The sequence below is a fragment of the Cyprinodon tularosa genome, unplaced genomic scaffold, assembly GCF_016077235.1.
Source record: "Cyprinodon tularosa strain WSP-4 unplaced genomic scaffold, ASM1607723v1 ctg310, whole genome shotgun sequence".
Taxonomy (NCBI): domain Eukaryota; kingdom Metazoa; phylum Chordata; class Actinopteri; order Cyprinodontiformes; family Cyprinodontidae; genus Cyprinodon; species Cyprinodon tularosa.
In genome coordinates, this window is record NW_024039020.1 from 902813 (window position 1) to 928482 (window position 25670).

The window sequence follows — 25670 nt, forward strand, 5'->3', positions numbered from 1 at the left end:
GAAGGAAGGAAGGAAGGAAGGAAGGAAGGAAGGAAGGAAGGAAGGAAGGAAGGAAGGAAGGAAGGAAGGAAGGAAGGAAGGAAGGAAGGAAGGAAGGAAGGAAGGAAGGAAGGAAGGAAGGAAGGAAGGAAGGAAGGAAGGAAGGAAGGAAGGAACAATAAAATGGAGTAGAGTCTGAATTTATTTCAAAATAAGATTATATTTTTCCCACTAAAAAATTACTTCTATTTAAGTTTAGATTTCATTCATAAGTAACAAAAAGGCTCCCCCTGTATTTTATCTAAATGAATCTTCTTTTTACATATCTCCAACATTTTAACTTACGGTAATGTATATAAAGAATTATGTAATATAAACACAAAAATATGCACAACAGAATATGGCTTCAAGACTGTCAGTTAGGGCTAATCCGCTCTACAAATGAATCTAGAGTCATTTTCACTTAAGTATTTGTTTTATCTTTTCACTAAATGTCAGTGTACCTTCACAGGAGGCCTGGTTCCTTCCTCTACCCTCAGTTCTCTGAGTTCCTTAGCCAGAGCACTTAAGTCCTTTAGCACGGGGAAAAGCAGAGACAGACGAAGCCTTTTAGTGCATTGTTTGTTTCTCATTAATCAAAGCCTACAGAAAGAGGATAATTCACATAAAAGGGTAAAGGATTCAGTACCATGATATGAGGATAATTAATGTGACGCAGCCCATACACAGCTAGGGCTGGAAACGTGAGAACAAGAGTGCTGATTTTAATGATTCTACTTTAGATGACCAATTTCACAACAACTTTTTTAAAGATATCAATCAGCACTTTTATTCGCTCACATGTAAATATTGACAAAAGCCATAATAAGAAGAAAGAAACAGCAGTTTCAAGGCTGATATCCAACAAAAGGGCTGCATCTCTCGGATTCTCTCTACCGCCCATCCACATGCCAACACCCCCCAAGCAAATCGGACCAAATCATGCAAACGGAGATGAGGAGGACCATCACACACAGTGGGCTTACCAGCTCCTCCTGACAAGTTACCACGACAACAAAGAAACAGGAAACAAATAAAATCTAATTTAGAGGATTTTCAGGGGCTTGGTTGCTTATCTTTTGCTCATGTTTCTCCCTTACACACATCAACATAAACCATGCAGGTTTGCAAATAGCTCAAGGATTCATCCACATACACTCTCCTGGTATGTGTGTCAGCGCACACATGCACCAGCATTGCCAAAGCACCCCGGATTTTAAGAGTTGGAGGGAGAACAGTTGACTTCTTTTAAGACCAACTAACTTCACCATGCTAGGATAAGAAGAGGAGCTCTTATTGAGGCTAAGGATAACCAGGAAAAAAAAGAAGAGATGGGGGCATGGTCATCACTAACCTCATCTATGGCTTTCTTATAACTCTGAATAATGGGAGGAAATACAGGAGCAGAAACAGAAAGATAGAACAGGTGAATAGTAGAAAAATAGAGGAGGAGAAGAGAAAAAGCATCCCAGAGAAGAGCTAGAGTTGCTGTGTCCATCTGCGCTCCAGGACTTACTGCAGGTCTGCTGGGTCTGGCTGATTCACGACCATCATCCTGTTTGGGTTTAACCTCCTCGTTGGCAGTAGGTGGAGTTCCAACTGCCTGGGTCTGGCCTATGAAACAAAAAAATGCTGAGCTTAAAAAATGGTTTACATTACAGGAAGTTTTTCAGAAAAAAATTACAACAGGAAGAAATAATCAGGGGAAAAAACAAAGAAACATTGCCTGCATTTGCTGCATGGTTAGCGAGAAACAGAAAAGGATCACTTTTGAGTTTCTGCATATAGCAGCTTTTTTCACACCTATATTCCAAAAAAAAATATGTTTGTGAAATATACTAATAGATGTCCTGTTGATATTTTTTTCTTCTGGTCACCTTGGGCTTCCTGGATGCTTCTCTTATTGCCCTGCTAATTATTTTAGGGGTTTACAAGGCTTCCATCCCAGTGATCTATTTCTCTCACTGGGCTTGCTAAACTAAACTTGATGCACCATAAATGTCCAACTATTGTAGAAGTTCTATGTATATATTAGTAGTATAATGGTAGACAAAAAAAAGTTTGGTACATATTTGGCACACTTCAATCAAAAGGAAAAAAAAAAAACTATATATGACATTTTAAAGCTTCAGTCAGATTTCTTTTTTCAACTCCAAAAATATATTTAATTTGATCATTTTATAAAACTTAAAAACATGGAAACTATAGAACTGACTGATTGAGTTAGATTTATTTCTTTTTTTTGTAAATTGTAAAGCATTTTGGGCAGGCAAAGCCACTCCAAAATTGTCAATGTTGATGCTTAGAAATTCTAGAATATGAGCTAGAACCAAAGTTAACAAGTTAAAAAAAAAAAGGTAAAAAGCTAAATGAAAAAGTTAAAAAGTTAAATTAGGTGGGATTGTGCATTCTGTGCCTTTACTAGTCTTCTAACCCTATGTTTGACACTTCCTCTTTTCTCGCTTACTCGTTTCCTGTCCTGTTTCTCTCAACAGGCTGCAAGTAACAGGACACATCAGACATGCTCATTGCAACTGCAACCAAGAATATCATCCAGAAAGCCTCTGAAGCCATTTAAGAGTAAATGGATGTTTTCACTCTCCTCCGTTTGTGTTTTAACCAAAAGTTTCAGGCACATTTTAAAATGGATTTGTGCATGTATGCTTGTTCTTCTGTTAAATACCTCTCCTCTCTGATGAGCCTCCCTGAGATGATGGAGAGGAGGAGGATGAGGAGTTAGAGGAAGTTCTTTGTAGTATGGCATCGAGGGAGAGCTCAGAACGTCTCAAATCTGGATTACTGGAACAAAAAAAAAATGCTGTTATTTTACTTTGTTTAGACTTCACAGGCAAATGAATAAAATAAAACAGAAGAGCATCGAAAGAAAACAGTAGCTCCTTTTCAAATTACAGTTAAATCTAAATTAAAATATAAGCCTATTACACAAAGGAGTACACTCAGTAAATACTTTTAAGGTAGTTGCTGCTTTGGTCTTTACCTGGCTCGTATGAGCTGAGAACCTGTGCGAGGGCCCTGAACCACACCGCCATTGGGGGAATTCTTTCTAACGAGGGCTGGAGATATGGAGGTTGTCCTCTGGGGGACCTGGCCATAAAAATAAAAAATTAAAATCACTTGAAACAATTGATCTTCTTCTGGAGAAAAATTCTGGTCTTTACGTAATTGAGCACTTTCACAATTTATTGTATTGTGACAAGAAAATCCACTGTGTTTTAATGTATCTGTATTTGATATGACAGACTGACACAAAGTAGCACATCATCACTGATGATGATAGAATCTTTGACGGACAGAACCTGAAAAACTGTGCTGTTTATTTTTATTTAACCTCCATAATTCAAAACTTAAACTTCTCTGACTGAGCCGCAAGTGTGCATTTGTTACATGTCTACCAGCTCTTTACATCTTACTGTTGCTGCAAACACATTTTCACCTTAGGTGGTGTGTGGGCTCTATTTACCAAATAAACTAAATACCTCTAAAGGCAACTTGCTTAGCTGCATTTTGCAAGAAAATGAAGCTGAATATAAATACCTGAAAAGTTATTTAAGCTAATTTTGGAGAAAGAAAAAAGGAAACAACGGATCAGTTCTCTTATTCTAATAATAATTCAGTACTTTGTGTTGGTCTGCAAGAGTATTTTTTAAGTGGGCCACAGAGCCAGAGGGCCTGTTAAGGTGGCACTAGAAAACAAGGAGGGGGTCCAGCAGCATCATATAAGAAAGAAACAACTATAACAAAACAATCTTTTATTTGCACCCTGCAAAAAATTGTACAGCTTTTGTGCATGTCTAGGCACAAACATCTAAAACTGAATTCAATTTAGTAGGGTGGGAGCTCATCTAATATGCCATCCATTCATAAAATGCTGCAGCTGAAATAAAAAAAAATGTGAAAAAGGTGTACAGGATCTGTATTTGTCAGTTTCTATACATACTGCTGTAATCTGTGGGGCAAAACAGAAAACAAATGGCATAAAGGATCTTCAAGCATAAAAAAATAATAATTAGATTATAAGTAGAATAACAAAAAAAATTATTTAAATATATTCATATTTAACGAAGTCAAATGCAAAAATTGAATCAGTCATTTCCAATCTTTAGTAAATAAAAGTAGCCAACCCTGGGGGGCATATCCTCCTCCCTCAGCCAGGCAGTCCTATCCCGATCTCTTTCCTCCCTGCCGCTGATGTGCTGCTGGAGACTTGGAGTTTCAGAATAGGGGTCTGAATTCTGACGGGGCATCTCAGGCTTTGGTGATGCCACGCCAACCCCCTCACTCAGAGCCAAGCCCGTCTGGTCTTGCAGAGAAGGAGAGCCGGACATGGAGCTGGAGTGGGTCTTCACGGGAATGAGATGGGCCATCTGAGATGAAGGCTATGGGTGGATGGCAGATGGTAAACATTTAGGACATAAGAAGTTAAATAAGTGGATGAAAGAAAGGCAAGATTAAGAGAGGATTGCAACATAATATAAGACAGAAAGATTGAAAATGGATAGAAATGGTTTTGAATAGTCATGAAAAAAAAAGAAAAGAGTGGATATAGAAAGAGCCAAACATTAGACAAATAATCACCTAATTATAAGTTACGGTAAGCTATTGAATAAAAGGATGCAAAAGGAAGCAAGGCCTTTAATTATTTCTGTGGAGACACATCAAACATTTGCATTGACTATTTCTCCCCACGCACACCAAGTCACACACACCTGTGGTTCAATGGAGCGGTGGATGGGAGGGGTGCGGGTGGGCTGCATGCCTCCGCTGCTGAACGACTCGGAGCGGGGAGGAAGGGAAGGGTCGGAGATGCGGTGGGACGCTTTGTGCTGCAGTGCTGGCGAGCTCTGCCTGTTCATCTTAGATCGCTCCTCCACCTGAGACAGGCCACATACTACAGTCACTCACAGCACAGTCAATCCCCACGCTTCACCCACTGCTTTTAATCATCCTCCTGTCACCACCACTCCCCATGCACCATCTATATGAGCCACAAGACAGTCTTAAAATCCTACAGTTGCAAGGGACAGCAGCCAGGGGGTGTAGATGTCTGTCACATCATAAACAAACTAGAATTTCCTGTTGACAACACTCATACTGTGCTTCCCGAGGATTCTTTGGAAGGTTTTTTTTTTGTTGTAACATGTCTTAACGTCTTGCCAATTATAGCATATTTGAATCTGATCCAGACTTCCACAGAAACATTTATGAAAAGTTACATAACATCTAAACTGATGTAGGGAGGAGTAACAATGTTTAACCTGAGCTTGTGTTTCAATCAAAACCAAAAGCTAAAGCCAATATTTTCCAAGTCAAATTGCATTTTACTTTTTTGTCCCCTAAGACAGTTGTTCGAGTGGGCCGCTTTCTCAGATCTCAAATCTAAAGTTAAAACTCATCAAGTTTTATGTTATGGTACAGAAGCATAACAACTATAATTTATTCTTTTTATGCTAACATTGTTTTAAAACTACAAACAGGAAATTTTAAGAGCAGGCTTTTTGCTAGGAATATCTCATAGGGTGCAGACCTTGGTGTATCACATTTTTAGGGGGGGTGGAGGGTATCCTTCCCATAAAAGTTTTGAAATGTAAACTCTCTGAACTGCTATTTCCTGCATTTTGAGATAGAATGCAGCTATTTTTTTGTGTTTGTTATTATACTATGTTGACCCATACTATGGGAAGTGTGTGCTTGACTAAACAATCAGAAAGTGTAATGCTACGCTCACACCACCCATGCTTTCAGCATCAAAAAAGTCTGCTGCTTTGATGCTTTTACACATTAAGGTCAGACGCACCTCAAGTTAATCTTTGATGCATCTGATGCATCTGCTGCTCCTGTGTTCAATGGCAGAGAGTAGCTTTGCTATATTTGATTTGATAAGTGGGTAAAAAATAGTTTTAATATATTTTTATGCGAGAAAGTCAACCTCAAAACATCGTCTCTGCATTCAGTTCATCAAGATTATGATCCTGCCTTAAAATATTATTTCACTGACAGAGGCGTTCAGACCCCGGCTGTGCGCTTTCACTGGGAATCCCCAGCAGCAGCTGCCTCAGGCCCCCTCTTGGGAGATTTTATGACGTATGGAAGTAGATGTTAGTGTTTTTCAGCTATATGATACAAATTGCAAGCACCAGCATTAATATCGAACATATTATGCCGGCAGGTTTCGAGATTTTAAAGTATTTTAAGCATTGATAAACAGTTTCATTGGATTACATCCCAAAAACAGGGTGTACAACGTGAAATTCGTTAAGTAAAGGGCGCACAATGTACGGCCGTACGCATTGCTAGCTAAAAGCCTGTATAAGTCTGTAGAGCTGGGCGATATGGCGATATATATCGTGAGGACGAGAGAAACATGTCTATCGTGACCTTTCTCCTCTATTTTTTCTATCGTGATAAACTTCTTTATTATTATTATTAATGCTAATATACATTTTAATATAATCTGTTAATATAACATTTTGCGTTTTTGCTATGCAAACTCTAAGTGTATATAACGAAAAAAAAAAGAGAATAAAAAGATAATGTGTAGAGAACGTGGTTTTGCGACACTACACCGCTTTACGTCACGCAGCTTTGCACCATACGTTTGCGACATTACTGATGGAGAGAGCCCGTGAAATTTCTTTCTGGCTTGAAAAAAAATTAATGATGGACACCCAAGAAGATTTTACCGTTAAAGCGGAGCTGCCTGGCTTATATGCTAGTTGTCGGGCTGAAGTGGAGAGAGAGGTACGCAGTGGTGCGACGCATTATGCGTTGACTACGGACATGTGGATGAGTAGAGCAACACAGCCTTATATGAGTCTCACCATCCTTATCACGGACTGGACCCTCCGCGCTCGGTGTCTACAGACCGTGTACTTTCCTGAGGACCACACCGGAGTGATGCTCGCCCAAGGTATGAGCCTGACATTGCTATGCACTTTTGTACGTTCGCTAGTTTTACTATTATTGGTTTTACTAATATGCTTAGACCAATGAACTGTGTGCTTTTACAGCATACGCATCCATTACTGGACCTCACTGATATTATAATTTATTCTGAAGGGGGGAAAAGTGAAGGCTACTGCACCTGTGAGTGTTGTGTTTACACACAAAGGTGCTGTAGCATTCACTTTTTCCCCTTTAGATTAAATCATACTGTGTGTATTAGTGTGTACTGTTTGTTATAGTTTGTTGTATAGTACTGTTGTGTTCCATGTTTTTAAACTGTGCAGCACGTTTCTCTTGTGACTGCTGAAAAATAAAGAGAACAACTGAAACACCCATAATTGTGGTACAGGTCGTATGATGGATCACATTTTTAACTACACTGACACTCCTATCCAGTAGAACATGTGGGCATTTTAATTAATGTATTACCAGTGCAGACACATTTCTTCTTAAATAGGCGAGGCGCCTCCTAGTGGAAAACAAGGTAAGTGAAAGACAAGAGAAAAAACTGGCCTTGGAATTTTATAAAATGTCAATAACAAATGAATATTAAATGATTAATTACTGCAGCGCAATAGCCAAGATTCTATACTGTTCACTGTCATGGCCGCAAATTGCATAACTGGTGTTCTTGGTTTGGGGTTGGGATTCTCATATTAGGAAACAAGATGATGGGTAAAAAATAGGCGATGAAAGATTTTTTTCAACCCTGTCCATCTGACGGACTATGAAAACATAAAATGCAACATCAGTTGTGGTATATCGTGATATATATCGTTATCGTGATATAAAATAATCCATATCGTGATATAGTATTTTTTCCATATCGCCCAGCCCTATAAGTCTGTATGAGCCATATCAAGTAGTCGACTGCAGGCATATATATATATTTGACCAATAGACTAGATAATACATGGTTAAGTATTGCATTTGTTGTACAAATTAGAGAGCAGACTGGCTAAATGGGACAATATTCTGTGATGTAAGCACATTTTTTAAACTCTGAAATTATTTAAAATGGGGTATATTCAAAGATTTGCTGACAATTATTTATAATACCACGAAACCCTCATAGCGGGCATTTTATAATTCAACAACCATTTCATAAGTCATTCACAATTTAAATCTGGTTGAATTTCTCCCAAAAGTAAAGGACATTAAACGAAAGGATGAGACAAAGATGAGACAACTGTCCATATATAACAATCTTAAAATTGTTTCAAATATTGGCTTTGCCTCAGATTATCCTTAACAAATCAAGGCTGCATGAGTCTTGTCCAGAATAGAAACTGAGGACTAAAAGAGTCTTGTGGCTGTAGGCATAGGTCAGTAATGATTCCTAATCTCCTTTTGCCAGTTCATATTCAAAGAACAATAAAGAATTTTAAATGTGTTGTTCACACATGCAAATCCATTTGTTAGTACTCAAGTATCCAAGACTGGTGTTTCATACAAAAAAGAAAGAAAGAAAAAACTGATATTTTTAGACTCACTACATATCTTTATTAAAAAGGCAGAAAGCACCTTTCAGCACGGAAATCAGATTAATAGATTATCTGCTGTGTTGCAAGAGAAGTCACCAGAGAAAACTCCCAGCTGCCAAAATCCCACCCCAATCTACTCAACATCAGGTTAAAGGGTGAATCCTGGCTCAGCAGGGCATAGCTTCAAAACTTTCAAGGTACACATGTAAATGTGGTGAAATCTATTCTGTCTTTCTGAATCCACATATGGTTAAAGTTCAAGAGGTTTGTCTATGATTAGTAGCTGTTTTTAATATTCATGTATGCTTTTTTCCTATAGCTTAAAGCTACAACCACTTAGCTTCAATGTATTTCATTGGCGTTAAATGTCAGCAACAAAATGTGCAAACTGTGGCCTTCCTTTGTATCCAGACTCCATTATTTTTTTTAACGTATTTAAAAAAACTCCAATGCAATTACAGCAAAGGTCACTGAGCCATAAAATACACCTATGTGTAACCTAATCTCAGTCTAAATGAGGCAGTTCTGTAAGTTAAGAAAATAATATGTTAAGCTTTATCTCATGAAGAACTGTTTAAGCACAAGGGAGCTGGTCAGAGCTGATGGGAGCATGGATGGACCTAAAGGACAATCCTGGAGGATACAAAAGATTTCAACTAGCTCAATTGCTACAATAAAAAAAAAAAACTAAGTAATATTTATATATGGTCCAGCCTAAGTATACACCTAAACAGAAAGCCGTTTGTAACACAATTCGACACTGATGTTTGAAAAAAGATAAAAATCTTGATCTGAGTTTTATCTGAATCCACATTAAGATTAATAGTAAGACCAAACATCAATGCTCTTCCTGTTCACCAATATCAAATATTTTATGTGTGTTCAGGTTTTATAAAATCGAAATAAAATACATTGAGTTTGAGGTCATAAACTGACAAAATTTGAACAATTTGAAGTTGTGAAAATACCTTTTCAAAGAAGTTATGCCAAACTGTGACATCTTTCAAGCAAGTATGAGAAAGATGACTACGAGGAAGTAAAAATACACTCTGCCAAGTCAAGACAGAAAAGCTGCCCAACATGAAGTTAGCTGCTTGAGTGACAAGGTAATACCATACTGATGATGCAATAAACATTCAACAATGCACAAAAATCAAAAACTAAATAAAGGAAGGAATCAAAAGATGATCTGTGAAAGCAGTTAGCAGTTAAGGTTAGTAAAGTTTGACTTCCCTATAAGAAACAGAAAAACTGCGGTTAGTAGAAGAAGAAAGAAAGCTTTTGGGTAGCCCTGCTGAAACATTTACCACCCAAAAACATTCCTCCTTCTATAAAAATAACGAATACGGAGGAGTATTAATTGTGGCGCATCTGTAACTGCATTAGAGGCACCAAGAAGGGACAAAGAACAGGATCATGAAAGATCCTTTGTGACTATTTGATTTTAGCATAGGAAATCCACCACCGCTTCACCTGCACCAGTCACCAACAGGGAATCAGATCAAGTGCTTTACTGACCTAAAGTCAAACTGGGATGGGTTGGATTTCCTGCTGACATCACATCATATGTGTATGGGGGTGGATCACTGCAGGCAATGTTGAAGATGGGGTGGGGTGGTGTAAAGGGGCTTATGGAGTCAGGTATAAAAGATATTCGGGGATCGGTCTGTGTCAGCCTGCATTTTAACATCTGCATCTTGTCTTTAAAGTTTAAAGCTTTAGAATATCTTTATATAAAATATATACAGCTAATTTACATGACTTTACAGAAGGGCAAGCATAAGAGAATTTTTAACATTATCCCATATTTCAGACAATGGATCTCAGACAATGTTTTTCAGACATTTGAGTTTCAAGTAGAGACAGAGGATGTATCTAAAAATGTTACACGTAGTGTAAAAAATACACAACTTACTAAAATAACTAAAATTACAAATCTGTGTGTGTGTGTGTTTATTTATGTTGTCATATGTACATGTGTTATGGAGCAAGGTCAAAGACTCTGCTCTCATTGTCTTTTTTTAGTTCAAAACTTAGAAAGGAAACCCAAAGAAAAACTTTGGGGAAGAGCGTTTGGGAGAACGGTTACCACCTGAAGGACCTGCAATGATGTTTGTGTCCAGATGTATTTTGTTGGGCCCAAAGTCTATGGGTGAGGAACTCCTTGAGTTGGCTTTTGGGGTTGTGGGTGATTGTAAAGGGGAGATGGATTGAGATCTGCGAGGAGGAAGACCCAGCCAAGAACTTGCCAATTTTGGTGAAGAGACTTGTAATTGCTCAGTGGAGCGAGAACGAGTCAGATGATTGTTTAAGATTGAGAACTGTTCAGGGAGTCTGAGATGATTGCTGCTGATATATTTAGGGTAGTAGGGGTTTCCTAGATTTGGAGAGCTACTTGCAGGGTAAGAGAGAGAAAGGGGATCTATTTCTAGACTATTTTGGGACTGCAAGCGACCTCTCAGGTTCTCATGGCTGGCAGAGGACTTCAGATTACTAGCTAAATAGCTTGAAGTGAAATCCTGACTTGGTCTCAAATGTTGTTGGTTAGGAGAGACATCCCCCCACTGTGAAGAACCTAAGAAAATCCCAGATGCATTTGTCAGGCGTGGAGGGTTCCGATTATTATTAGGTTCTACCTCTACCTCTATTCTACGGCAAGGTGAGTGAGACCGCCCAATAGCTGAGGGACTAACCGATAGGCGCATGTTAGCAGATGAGCCAGACTGTGGAGTCTGGGCCTGTCCTGAAGCCTGGAGATGAGGTTGAAGTGCTTTAGCCTGTGATCTTGCAGAACTACCCTTATCCTTTGATGCCTTCTTGACTCCTTCTATCTTATTCCCAAGGGGACCTTTGCCAGAATTGTTTTGCATTTGGATCTTGCCCTTGTTCTGCTCTGGGATGTACTTATCTTGGGGTGTCAAGTAATTTGGGGAAATGCAAATTTCGGGGACTTTGTTTGTGACTCCTTGGAGTGGTTTTTCAGATATCTGAAGTTCTCTAGCGGATTGAGATCTATGTGCTTTCTGAGGAACCTTGTTTTCTCTAGAGGTTGGACTTTTAATGGCTTGTGCAGGCAATTTACCAAGAGCATTTGGCCGCTTCTGGACCTAGGAGTCAAAGTCAAAGTCAGAAGACAGTAAGTAGAAGTGCAACAAGCATCATTATAATATATTCGTTTTTTCATTAGAGGAATCTCTTGCATAAATCATTATACTATCTTATTTGGTAAACAAAAGAACAAGCACGATTTTCTATATCCTGCCTTGCTGGTTTCCACTTACCTCCTTAGCCCAGGCAGGCTTGTCATTAGGATTACTGGCATCCTTGAAGTGGTAAAGCTGTTTCTTCTCCGCTTGCCTTCCCTCCTGCTGCTGTTGTTGCTGTTGGTGTAGAGACACCAGGTAGGCTCTCTCCTGCTGGAGCTTCATCTGTAGAAGTTCTGCCTGCCGCTGCTCCGCGATCTGTTTACGCTTGTACTCCTAGTAAGAGAAAAGAAGAATGAAAGGGATGATATGCTGGTAATAGGCTAAAAGACAATGTGGTGTAAAATTCTACATTTCTGATGGGAACATAGGAGATAAAGAGCAGCACATAGTAAGCACTAAAACAGGTCAAAGTTATCATGGTGACATGGAGCCTTAGTCTTTACAGTTGCTGTCAGAAGTTTAAATATCCTCCTTAATCCGAAAAATCTCAATATATTGAACCAAAACAGGTTGCATCAAACATGAAGGTGCGACAATCATTCTGAGTATCTGTTTGTCCGCAAGTGCATTGGAGCATTGGCTGAATTAATAAAAGAATGCCTGCCCCTAATTTGTTATAACTTGCTTCAAATCAGCGGCTGAGTAGGCATTTGTCCTCCTGCAGGCAGATACTAAGACTGTGAAATTCAAATAACTCAAATAGAGCGTTGTCTCATTACGTACAGTAGACAAACTGAAACATTCCTCTTATGTATTTTCAGTTTATTTCTGTGTACTACATGGAAAGTCTAAGCTGATGTCTGCAAAATGTTATAATGGGAAAATTAAAAGAGCAAAGTCTCTTGATCCTGGATGGTTGATAAATAAATACAACTGGACAATGGTACAGCAAAAAAATCATCCGAACACATGCATTTAATCTAACAGGTTAAAGAACAGCCCTAGCCCCAAATCTATATAGAAATAATGGATGATGTTTTAAATCAAGGTCCACCAATAAGGTTTATGAACTTTTGTTCACAATTTGTAGTTTTGCAGCTGTTGATAAAGAAGTGTGATTTCTTAGTGGGGAATGTGGAGATATAAATATAAATCCAAATAAATGTAAAAACTATATATATATATATATATATATATATAAATGTATATACTGTATAAATATATATATATTGTATATATACTTGCTTTTAATCTGTTTTTGTGGTCCAATTGTTTTATTAGTTTTATAAATATTTTGTGTTTTATTCTTCTTTTACTTTGAATTGTCCATGTTCTGAATTGCGCAATACAGGCCTTGCCTTGCTTTAAAACATGAATGAACTGATTTACATTTTAAAAAGTTTAAAGTAATTCAGCTTTACGTTTTCATTTTTTTTATTTTAAAGCACACTAACTTTGTCTTTAAACTGTATGTATGTAGTGATAGATAAGTCTTGATAGTTTTGTTTATTCAAAAAGTTGACAATAATGTTTTTTACAGTTTATAATAATGGGTTAAAGATAACCCAGATAAGCAAACAACTCAGTGATTAATGGTGAAACAGAAGGACGCCTGAGGGTTGAGAGTATAGAGAGAATAAAAGGTGAGATTCTGGTGCATGGGATCAGTTTTTGCTCAAGACGTTTAAGCTGTTATTTCCTAAAGAATACAGAATAATCAATATAACTTAAATAAAGCTAAGAGTGTTTAAACAGTAAATTACATAATTTTAAACATCAGTCTTCAATTATCTGTTTGTTCCTTTGAGATCCAAATAACTTTTTACACCTCAACATGTAATAACCGATTCCATAACTCCAAAAGCTAAAATTCCATCGGCTTTTCCACACATTTGCAGTTACGAGGTTGAAAGGCTCAGAGGGGGATTCAGCTGTCCCTCAGGTGCATGCAGCAGGGATGGGGACCACACGCCACAGATGAGGAGCAGTGAGGAGAGACTGTAGTTTACCAGTAATAAAGCCTGTTCCTGTAGGAGCTGCTGCTGGAGAATCTCTAACTGCCTCTGTTCCTCCTCCAGCTGTCTACGAATATATTCCTGAGCAGCATGTTGACAAAGGGAGAAAAACAGACAGAGAAAATCTGAAAAAAACCCTCACAAACAGATAGAGAAGGAAAGACTGAGAGAGAAAGGAAAAAAAGAACAGATAATGTCCTCAGGTGCCGGCTGAGATAAACAAGTGAAACTAGATGAAGCAAGGAAGAAGCCTTGAAAAACCTGCAATAAAACCAAAAAAGTAAAGAGGAAGACAGATAATAGAAGATATATTTTCAAATCAGAAGGAAAGCGCAAGATTGGCAATAAAAAATTCATATGCAGTAGAAAACAGAAATAGATAAAAGAAGTTTGCAGAAAGGACAGGTGTTGTATTCAATAAGTTTATATGCAGTACCTAGCAAAAGTATTCAAACATATTTATTTAATCAACCACCTAATTTACTACTACAACTTTATGTGATAGATCAAAGCAAAGCAATGACAAATTGTAAACCTAATATTTTACTGATCAACTGAAAGTGAGGAATTTCAAAAGACTTGCATGCATTTGTATTCAGCTCCTTTAAATGTTTTTTTGTTCATAAAATTTGATCAAAACATTTGGCCTCTGTGACTGAGTGACAAGGAAGAAAGACACTCTCCTATTTATGCGTTTGCCACAATCTACACAGGAGAGACAGCAAACATGGAAAAGAAGATGCTCTGGTTTGATGACGACAAAATAAAACTCTGCCCAATATGCAAGAAAGTATTTAAGATAGAAAACAGACCCCAAAGATTAGTCTAAACACATGATCAACATGATGAACGCCTTATATCTTTCATTTCTCAGGCCAGGCTAGGTCAGACCAAGCCAGGATAACAGTCATGTAAGATGGGAGGATGTACACAATTTACCCAAGGCAATCCTGGAAAAAGCCAATTGGAAATCAGTCGATACTTTCAGATTTCACCATGGGTTCACATTCCCTTCCCTTCCTAACCCTAAACATGCACCTAGAGCTACAATGGTTTTAGATCAGATAACATTTATTTTCAAATATCCCAGTTAAAGTCAAGGCCTAAATGCAGCTAAGTATCATTTTCACATATGATCTCTTTAGTTGTAAAATATAATGTGCAAACATTTCAATCTCTGCAAACCTTGTAGAAAAACATCACAAAAATGTGCAGCTATAACTCAAGTGTAAGGCGGATCTACACAGTGAGACTAGGGAACTGAATAAAAAAGTATACCCACTTTTTAAAATATTTTTTGTAAGGGATGTTATAGCTCATTACATTAGCCCCTTTACAGTTTATTGCTACCACCAAACGATGACATATATTACAGTTAATGCTTAACATGGCATAACATAACTGCAATGGTTGAAACAATTTGATTCAGACACATTTGTGCAAACTGTTGCATTTCCTCCAATATCAGCATGACGACACTCTGCCCCTCCACAGCTTCTTACCCAACCAAAAGAATAAGTTTTAAACTCAGCTAACATGGGAATTCAATGCAGAAGAAAACCATCTTTGACCACCAAACACAAAGATATTGCTTTAATCTACTCTCTACAAATAGGGCAAAAAAATGAATTCCAAATGATGCCATGCAACATCTGATGTCTTTATCTCATCCTAAACAGTGAATAAATAGGATTAAAAAAAAGCAGTGTGCCACCCTAATCAATTATCAGTTTCATCATAAAGACATTTTATGGCTAACGAGGCTAATAATAAAGATTATGGTGGAGCCAGACTAAAGCTAACAATTAGAGCAGAAAAAAGTTGGAATCCAGTGCAACCGAGTTCATCTGTAGAGAAGATGAAGAAAAAGATAGAACCTGCATGACTGCTTTATACAGTACATTTCAAATTTTAGAATCATGACAAGTCTTCCAAAATCCTATTGGTTTTCTATAGCAGATTTATGAGGCGCAAAGATCTCTGTGTTGGATGAATAATACATTATTGATACATTAAACTCAAGCCAACAATTTTTCGAATCTGTCAAAAGAGCTAACTGAGATTTAAACAAATAAATGAATGAATAGAAATATGAACCTGTTCTCTGGCAGCTTGCCTCCTCTCCTCCTCCCTGCGGATCTTCTCCATTTCCTCAAAGCGGCGTTTCTCCTGCTGCTTCCTCAGCTCATGGTCTCTCTTCTGTTGCTGTTGACACAGAGGAGATCCACGTAAAGGTTTAGAAACTCAAATTAATGACCTAAGTGACTGAGGAAGGAAGGAAGGAAGGAAGGAAGGAAGGAAGGAAGGAAGGAAGGAAGGAAGGAAGGAAGGAAGGAAGGAAGGAAGGAAGGAAGGAAGGAAGGAAGGAAGGAAGGAAGGAAGGAAGGAAGGAAGGAAGGAAGGAGGGAAGGAAGGAAGGAAGGAAGGAAGGAAGGAAGGTTAGCTTAGCTGCGTGTTGGGAGGCAAACCTTGGTGAAATCCACAGAGAGCAAAAAGACTATGGGTTCAGTATTTAGCGGCCATAATCCTGCTCTCTGGAACTAAAGGGCAGACGTGGGTGAAAAGACTGTCTGTGCCTTTTTATTCATTTTTTCCTTACCAAAATGAGCTAATTTGCAAGTTTTTACACTCAGGATGAGAATAAAGGACTTTATTTCAAGCACTTCAGCTTGAGGGATTAAAGAAATAAATCATTTTTGCAGCAGAAAAAATTTATCAATTTGTCCTCTTGTTCTGGTCCGTCTTACCTCTTCCAACCGCCTCCTCTGCTCCTTCTGCTCTTCAATGCGCTTCTGTCTCTCAGCCAGCAGCAAGCGTTTGTGCTCATCGTTCTGCTTCTGCTCCAGCTGCTGCCGCCGCTGTGCCTCCGAGCGCTCCTTGTTGGCCTGCTGAAGGCGCAAGAAATCTCGCCTCAGAGTTGACTCCCCCGGGACGTTGATGATGGAGCTAAGAAGGCAGTAAAATTTCAAGTCAGTAAAAAGAGATGCTAAATGTGTGGTGGGTAAAAATGCACAGATGGTTTTGTAAAACAGTGGATTTGAGGAAAAGGCTGACCTTGGTTCACCCTTTTCCCTTTCTTCATCTTCCTCTTCGCTGCCACTGTACTCATACTCTGTCTCATCTTATGAGGAAAAAAAGGAGGGAGCAGGAATAAAATATTGATAACTACATTACTTTCTCTTTTACTTAATAAACAACATATTTCTTCATCTTAACAGGATTTTCTTTATGTAAAACACATTGAAATAACATTGGGTATGACAAGGCATTACATAAACTGGATTAAATTAAAATATACAAATTAAATAAAAATTAAATTTACAGAAGAGCCACACAAAGAACATATTTGTTGAAAGTAAACTAAAATAAGTCCCATAAACAGTTTGCAGTCCAATCTGTTGAAAACCAAAAAAGCTGGTCAGAAAAGTTGGCCAGAGTCAAGGGGAAGATATTTAATGCTAAGGAAAATTATTTTACTGTAATGAACATTTAGAGACTGTAAAGAGTTGAAAAATAGAAGTTCAATGCAGAAAAAGTTGTATTTAAAAAAAAAAAAAATTTGGATAAAGTTTGAGATTCTGCTAACCAGAGCTATCTCTATAGTTTTGCTGCTATAGGCCTAAAATGCTGGAGGACATAGGGACCGCTTTTTCATTATTCTGCTTCATTCTATCCTTATTCTCCCCTTTTGCAGTATTTGTTAGTTCAATCTATAACGTTATGCTCTCTGCTCTGTTCCTGTGTGGTTGTTACACCGTCTGTGCTGCTGCCATCAACACCTCTGTTATAGGCATTGGAGCTTGGCCTGTTTTTCAGTGGAACTAGTCGATAGTTGTCTTTAGTGTCTCTGCTTCTTTCTGTGTCTCTGCTTCTGTCTTCTTGAACCCCTGTCGGCCTCGGCAGATGGGGGCTCAGACTGAACCTGGTTCTGCTGGAGGTTCTTCCTGTTAAAAGGGAGATTTTTTTCTCCACTGTCACCGCAAGCATGTTTGGTGTGAGGGATTGCCTTCGAATCAATGAGTCAATGCATCAAATGGTTTTCATTATATAGAAAACTTTGAATCAATTTGACAGTATAATCTGGTTGAAATGTCTCTGTAGAGTACCTTGAGATGACATGTGTTTTGAATTGGAGCTAGATAAATAAACCAAATTTAATTGAGCTATTTTGCATCAAAAGAATTAAAAAAAACATTTCATTTCCAGATGTGTAAAGCTGGTAGAGATACATATCTGGAGTATTTAGATAATAATACAATTAACATTCAAGTTCATAGGTGTGCGATACTTTGTGGTGCTCCAAAGCAGACCAATATAGAGAGGTTGACTTTTTCGATTGTAATGTAAAGAGTCGTTGAAAATACCAAAGAATTTAAAATCCTTTGGAAGAAACTATAGGTAAGTGAGAAAAGCTAATAACCAACAGAGAGGAAAACCATTTTGTTTCGTGTCATAAATGTTCCACATGAATTACCCCTGCTCATTACCGACATTGGAATTCACACATCCTGGTTCGTCCAAGGCATTTTCTTTGAGCGGCTTTGAATAAAATTGCAAATTGCAGTTTTACTGGGTGTAGTGAGGTGGAGAACATTAGCTCGAGAGCTCTTTTAGTGAAAAGGCATTTAAAGCCATAATGCCTGAAGAAAGTGGCAAGCTCTTCCTCACACAGATCAACAGATCAAGCTGCAGAAATGTACTGTCTTCACAGTGACAGGACGGTTTTATACAGCCTCCCAGTGACATGTCCCCCCTTGGATCCGTTAAGGTGGTGTTTTTTTCCCTACAGTACAATGAGGTTCTGTCTATCCTCATCATGATGTCTTTGTGTCAAGCAAGCTTCTAAAAGAGGTCTATCACTTTTATTTTTTGGAGCAAACCAAGAATGAGAGAGCTTTATCAAAAACTATAAATTGTCTTCTAAAGAACACCTTGTAACACGCAGCAGGCTTTGGTTTATTATCCTCCTGAAATGTATTTCCTTTTGGCAACGCCTCTGCATACTGGCAGAATGACTGTCAAAAAAAAACTAAAAAAAACTGGCATTCGAAGCAACATATAAAAAATACTTCTTGCTATTACCCATGCAGGTTTTTGTCCATCTCATATCAAAATACAGGTTGAAATTAAGCAAAGTACTTGCCTTAGTGGGTTTCTTTTTTAGGTGTAATGACGTGAATAAAATCCTGTGTTATACAGTCTACTTATCTACTTTAATATCCTCTGGGATTAAAAATAACAACTATGGGCACATGTTGGAATCTTTTCTATGTTTTTGTAATGCACACAAGTCTAAAAGTCTTTAGATTTTCCCACTAATTTTTCTAAAATCCAAATTTACCATCATTCACTACAATAACCGGCGCAAATTTTCCCATGTCGGTAAATTTGGTAAATAAGTCGGTGAATAATTCTGCCCGTTTTGCCTGTGTGCACTGGTGGCTGGTATTTCTTTCCCCTTTAAGACACTGCAGCAAGTGGGGAATTACATGACTCCACCTATCCAGTCAGAAGCTTAAACAAAGAGAATGGCGTATCCGCGCAGCGAAGAAGCATCTAACACAGCTGTAAACTAAATTACATCAATTAATCCTGTGGAGCCGTGCACGAGTAGCGATGAAGCTGGCAGACTTGTTTTGAGTAAAGGTGTGCGAGTTAAAACGATGCACTTTGTTCTCAGTGAACACTCAGTTCAGTGGCACCAAAATTACGCCATAGATAGAAAAGAACACAAAATACAATTTGCTGGAAAACTGTCTGGACTAGCCACAGTAACACATCCAACCTTCCCCACCTACAGCACAAACACGCTGTTGAGTTCACAGATGTGCACAAGGCTCCATTACCTTTGGGAAAAAATATTTGCAAGAGAGGTAACATTTTTTTCCGGTTCAATGAGCTGCTCAATGTCTAAACTTAAATGGGTACAGAAGTTTAATATCTAACTAAAAGTAATATGTAATGTGATTTATTCAATAAAATAAAATATAAATAGATTAGTTGTATTTCCTGCACATGCCTTTATTTCTGATAGGGGAGTCGTAGCATTTATCGTGCATTTATGGTTATCGAGGTATTTATAGTGATATTGATTTGAGGTCATATCGCCCAGCCCTACTTAAAACCTTACTTTGTCTCTAAGCTTGGGCTTGGACTCTGAAAAAAAACAACAAAACTGGACTTTGAATAAATGAAGCAGAATAAAATTATAGCTCGCTCATTTATTTTTATCAGAACTCTGCCAGTTCTAAAATTAATACAGTCAAAAATCTAGAATGAAATAATGTCAAAAGGCTGCTGATAGCTTCAGAATATGTAGTTTATCAATTGCTAAGAAAAATGTATCTAAGCATTTGTGAAAAATCTACACCTAGCCCATCTTTTACAGGCCGTTTTTATCAGACCTCGTGTAATCAATTCAGAATAATGTTTCAGATGCATAATTTAAGGAGCCAAATGACCTTTACATTTATGCTCAAGATGCCTGCAATCAGTTTTCAAACAAAGCTGTAATATTCTTCTCACTATCAGCCACTAACTACTTTATGAAACCTCTTAAAATCAATTCCCAAGCTGAAACAGCAGTCTCTCCTCACCCCTCTCTCCTCTCTTCTTCTTCGTGCGGTCGATGTGGTCCTTCAGCTGGATGCGCAGGTGTCTCTCATTGGGAAGCTCTGCGATAAAGGCATGGGAGAGGAGTTGCTCTGTGCTGGGCCTCTGGGTGTGGTTCTTCACCAGAGTGCTTTCAATAAATGACTGGAACTTCCGTGACCTAAAATCCAACATAAATCTGAGAGTAAGTAAAAACCCCTTTTTTAGAGCAGCAAGGCTAACTGTATTGTATGCATAAACTAGTAAATGGATTTGCTTTGGTAAATGTCACAATTCATACTCACCACTTCTTTGATTTGAGTCTGGGAGCTGGATTACGTGGAATGAGGAAAAGTGCTCTCATCGGGTGCATATCACACAGCGCTAAAAATTGGATTACATATAAGGGAAAGTGAGCATGACACAACTGTTTACAGACTTTCAATCAAATAAAGAACTTATGTAGTTCCACACTTTATGTATGTAATACCATCATTTACTTTTAAATTTCTTTTCAACTTTAGACAGTTGACCATTTCTACTCTGTTTTAATGGCAGAGTAAATAATTCTGCGAAGCATTTCTAATCACATCAACATGTGACTAATGGCATACGTTAGGCCAGGATACACAAGGAGGTGCATTGTTAGTAGACATTTCCCAATCAATACCTTTTTTAATTACTGGTGTAAAAAAATACTGTTTCTAGTAACAACAAATGGTTAATAGCATTTCATGTCTGCCAGGTCTCCAGATAATCTGCCTAAAGACTAAAACTATATTTGAAAATAATGATGAAAAAAAAGCTAAATGTTCTTAAGAACTTGATATTCATTCTGATACATATTTTAAATTTCTCTCATTATGTATGCCAAATTAAGTAATTATTCAGTAATTTATTCCCAACAGATTTTGGTAATTAAAAACGTAGTAAATCATGAGTGTATGAAATACAGAAGTATATTATAAAAAAGGTGGCTTAAATGCTCATGCTTCTGTTCTATATTTTCCTGTGTGTTGGTTTACGAATCTAAATCCAAATAATAAATAAATCATATTTTAAGTTCTATTATAATCACATAGTTGTGGTTGAACATTTACATAACCTTCCATTAAAGACAGAAAAAAATTAGCTGCCAGTAGAATAAATTAAAGTTTTCAAAATTATTAAATTAAAATGTTAAAAAATGGAAATCAGGACATTGATTTTGAATCTGAAGTGCAAATGACATTAACAAATCTTTAAACACAACTACAAATGAAAAAAAACATGAAAATGTTTTTGCAAATGTTGTGCTTTTGCAAATAATGTGTTTTTGAATTTGTAGTTGTGTTCAAAGATTTGTTAATGTGTTTGGACATTAGGGCCACCGTATTTATAACCGCATTGGCACATAAACAGGAGGGAAATAACGTGAATATACGAACCCTGCATCAGACTGCCATCAGTTCATCAAGGCAGCTGAGCAAAGTGCTGCCAAATCAGTGACTTTGTTGCTATATTTAGCAACATTTCAGACTTTTTTTTCTTTTAAACAACTAGCAACAAAACCTAGCAACTACTTCCTGTCTTGTAGGAGACTTTAGTAACAAAACATGCACTGATCTGAGTTTAGTGTCTTCTTTGAGGAGTGAGTGAGCGAGCCCCTCTGTTCCTGCACCCAGAGGAAGAAGAGCGACTCTCTTGTTTCCCCACTGAACATCATCCACACATTACAGTAGCAAAGCTTCCACTAATCCCCCCAAATTAAAAAGTGGGATGTAAATATAATATTTCATGCTTTTTTGTCTATGAACCTATAGATCCTCCCTGCATTCAATTCATACACACAATTTCTAGTCCATTTTCTTTAATGGGAGGATATTTAATATTTTAAGCACAACTTTATATAATACTACAGCAGTTCATGTATAAAAATCCCTTTATATTTGAGGAAAAGTGAGTAATAATTGTTGTTGTTTTTTCTTCTATAAAGAAGATGTCATTTATGTCATGCTACTACTCTGCATACTGCTATTATCGTTAGAACAAAAAGTTTTCCTGGAAGAAACTGTTTTGTGCAGAATATCTACTGTGAAGATAAACAGATCTTATCTTCAATGACTAAGTTATTTATTGGGGCCAAAATGTCATGTCTGGGACATCCCTAATCTTCACCACACTAAGCAAATGCTGTCTGCAATATCCACCCCTGTGTATGAGTGCCCTTTAAGAATGAGATCATAAATAAAAAACAGATAGAACAGACATCATCCCAGAAATCCGACATCTTAGTCTTTTCCATCAATAGTTTTATGCTTTTGAACAAAAATGTTTAACCTCTTGATTAAACAAAAAAACTACTGAAGCTGTAAGCAAATAACAGCAGCAGACATGAGGGGTATTAATCAGATACTTACGTGGTGCTCCCTCAGCCATTTCTATTGCTGTGATTCCCAGAGACCATAAATCACTCTGCAATGAATCAAGAAGAAATACTCAAATACTCAATGCTTTCTTCTTCTTCTTTTTATTTATTTATTTATTTATTTATTTTTATTGTACTCCTTACGTAAAATACACATTTCAAAAAGTATTTAGAAAAAAAAACAGAGTGGTGTCAGGGGAGTGCAGTTTGGACGATTTACCTTGCAGTCATAGGTGGCTTCAGGGTTTTCATCACAGGCAATAACCTCTGGCGCCATCCAGTATGGTGTCCCAATAAATGTATTCCTTTTTCCCACTGTTCTGTCCATCTGGGCAGAAACTCCAAAGTCCACTACAAACACACAGACAAACTCAATACAAGATTCCAAATCTCTCTGCAGAACACAACCAGCAATATGTCAGCAAATCTAAAAATAAACCGTGCAAAGATAAATAAATAACTCCTTCTCTGAACCATGTGGGAAAAGGCAGAGAGATTCCCTTCTTTAGAATTTTGCATCTTGAGCAGCACAGCGACCACAAACATCACTAAGCTGGTAGCATAAAAGCAGAACTAAGAGACACTAAATAACACAACCATGAAACCTCATGCACCCCCCACACATATCCACATACCAAAAAGCTGTTTTATAAAGTAGGGGTTGACTAGCTCACCTAGTTTGACCTCTGCATTCTCTGTCAGCAGCACGTTCTGTCCTTTGATGTCTCTGTGTATGACCTTGTGCTGATGGAGATGAGCTAGACCCTGCAGACAAAGACAGATATGAGCCATACAGGAAACTGAGCCAAGCTGTGATTATCATTCAAGAAAGAGCTCAGAGCTAAACAGGAAAGTGTCCTTCAGTAGCAGCTTCTGTGATGCCACTGAGCAGCTGACCAGGACCTCTGACCTGCTTGTGATTATAAAGAGAAATAGTGTATGTGTCAGGATTATGTGTCAATATGTCTCAAAGGAAGGAAAAATAAATACATTTATATAAACTGTAGAAAGATGGAAAAATTTGAAGGGCTCAGTCATCCTTTCTAGCAAAATATTCACACACCTTGAACATTTTTGCCTTTTTGTCATGTTATGACCCCTACAATGTGGTTTAGTTGGATCTTGTGATAAACAAACACAAAGTTGTGCATATTTGTGGGAGGAAGGCAATATATACATTTAGGCTTCATAAAATTAGCAGAGAACATTTCCATCAGCTCTTTAGTCTTACTGTAGTTTCTTAACTAAGGTAAAACATCTTTGCAGCTTTGACTTTGATATTCTAGTACATAAAAAAAGAAAACCGTCTTGTTTTGGCTTTGATTTAATTAAGGGTCACAGTCCTGTTGGAGAGCAAACCTCTGCCTCTGTCTTTTGCAGCTTTCAACATGTTTCTACTCTGAATTGCCCTGAAATCTCCACAAGTTGTCAAAAAATTTACAACCAATTCTGATATTGTTGAGGAAAAAAACAAATAAACATGCATTTCTTCACCATATTTCAAACAGGAGATGGTGGATTAAGGTTAATCGACATCTTTTTGTTTGTTTGTTTGTTTTTCTGCCACCTTAAGATTTTTTTTAGGTAGGACAAAAACACCTGGTCTGGTCTCATCTGACCACCTTTTTCCACATTGCCATGTTGCAAATAAGAGGACATAAACTAAACACAAGGAGGCATAATTTGTTTTTATGCTTCCCTGCAGACCAAATGACTGAAAATATTTTATTCTATTTCATGAACCCCTGTAGTCAGGGAACACTTATTCTGTATTTTTAAATCAGTTTTGAGGAGTTATAGCTGTTTTTATTTCTTTTTATATTTGTATTTTTCATTCTAGAATGCTTACTGTTTGGTTTTAAGTAGACAATTTTAACATCTTTCCAGGGACAACAGATGAAAAATAGCCTTTTGGCTAACTCTAGTGCATTTGCAGGAATGCTTTTTAATGTACAATGTCCCTGTCAAAAAAAATAATAAATTAAAATAAAATGCATGGTCAACATGTATTTTATTTGTTTATGTTTTCATGCCCTCATATGTTGTTTGTCTTTTTGATTCTTTGTGCATTTAAATATTACTCAAACTCGTTCCAAATTCTAATAGTAAAAAAAATGCTGAAAGAAATTTTTCTGCAACTTTAAAATGATCTGCTACTTTACTTTGGTCAAATTTGAAAACAACTTCAAGGGATTTGAAGACTTTCACACAAGCCTACAGGAAGCAAAAAGCATCAGTGGCAGTGGATGCAGGATATGATAACAGCTGATGGAACATTTGTCACCAATGCACCCCAGTGCACTACATATGAAGCCTTAGTGATAAGACCTTTGATAAGATATAGGAGATAATGAACAATTTCCTTAGAGTTCATGTTACCAGAGATATGATAGAGTGCTTGGCAGTGACTGAAATTTGAGAACAACTACATTATAAAATAACACTGATTCTTCCCAAGGTAGAGAAAGGTGCTTGTTTATAACTCAGAAAAAAACAATATGATGTGATTTGGATCTCGGAGCTCACCCTGAGGATCTCTCTGCAGATGTAAGCATTCCAGTCCTCTTTCAGCGAGTTTCCTTTGGTGTTCTTGATCAAGTCTGTCACCGAGCCAGCGCCACAGAACTCCATAACCAACTACAAGTAAACACACAAAGCAATGTGTTTTTTTTTTTTTCATATGTTTGCTCCACAGAAGAAGACAAAACAAACAATGTTTTTTCTAGAATTGTCCCAGATCACATCTGTAAAGAATCTTTAGGGGAGGCCAAAACCAAGGAACATAAAATCACTTCTATTCACATATTTTAGCAGAAATATAATGAAAACAATTTCCTTTTATTAACTTGAAACAATACTAGTTGCAAAATGACAACATTATAAAAAAGGTTTGGTGATAATGTGCTACACATTGACAAACATTGAATTGACAATTACCAATTGACATTGGAAATATATCATGTTGAATAAACAGATGCAAGCTGTTGATAAGACATTTCAAGCTTGATAAATAACCTGACTGGCTGTGGTTGGACCTGTCATGTTT

At 37.4% G+C, this 25670-nt stretch overlaps 1 protein-coding gene across 15 annotated transcripts in view; it reads right to left on the bottom strand.

Annotated features, from left to right (window-relative positions):
* The window catches only part of tnika (TRAF2 and NCK interacting kinase a), a 94635-nt gene that overhangs the window by 13090 nt on the left and 55875 nt on the right, over window positions 1–25670 (bottom strand). For 2 of the 15 annotated variants that reach the window (XM_038292355.1, XM_038292357.1), the window contains exons 5-24: window positions 25151–25261; window positions 23299–23389; window positions 22845–22975; window positions 22617–22671; window positions 20523–20601; window positions 20223–20398; window positions 16681–16747; window positions 16374–16572; window positions 15724–15831; window positions 13621–13707; window positions 11747–11944; window positions 11159–11572; window positions 4746–4910; window positions 4161–4415; window positions 3017–3123; window positions 2702–2817; window positions 1535–1632; window positions 1373–1396; window positions 1005–1013; window positions 483–551 (exon numbers count right to left, since the gene is read on the bottom strand). In XM_038292355.1, coding sequence (XP_038148283.1) covers window positions 483–551; window positions 1005–1013; window positions 1373–1396; window positions 1535–1632; window positions 2702–2817; window positions 3017–3123; window positions 4161–4415; window positions 4746–4910; window positions 11159–11572; window positions 11747–11944; window positions 13621–13707; window positions 15724–15831; window positions 16374–16572; window positions 16681–16747; window positions 20223–20398; window positions 20523–20601; window positions 22617–22671; window positions 22845–22975; window positions 23299–23389; window positions 25151–25261 — 2559 coding nt within the window. The remainder of the gene's footprint in view (window positions 1–482; window positions 552–1004; window positions 1014–1372; window positions 1397–1534; window positions 1633–2701; window positions 2818–3016; window positions 3124–4160; window positions 4416–4745; window positions 4911–11158; window positions 11573–11746; window positions 11945–13620; window positions 13708–15723; window positions 15832–16373; window positions 16573–16680; window positions 16748–20222; window positions 20399–20522; window positions 20602–22616; window positions 22672–22844; window positions 22976–23298; window positions 23390–25150; window positions 25262–25670) is intronic. The other 13 variants (XM_038292361.1, XM_038292360.1, XM_038292362.1 and 10 more) reach the window with 12 other exon arrangements.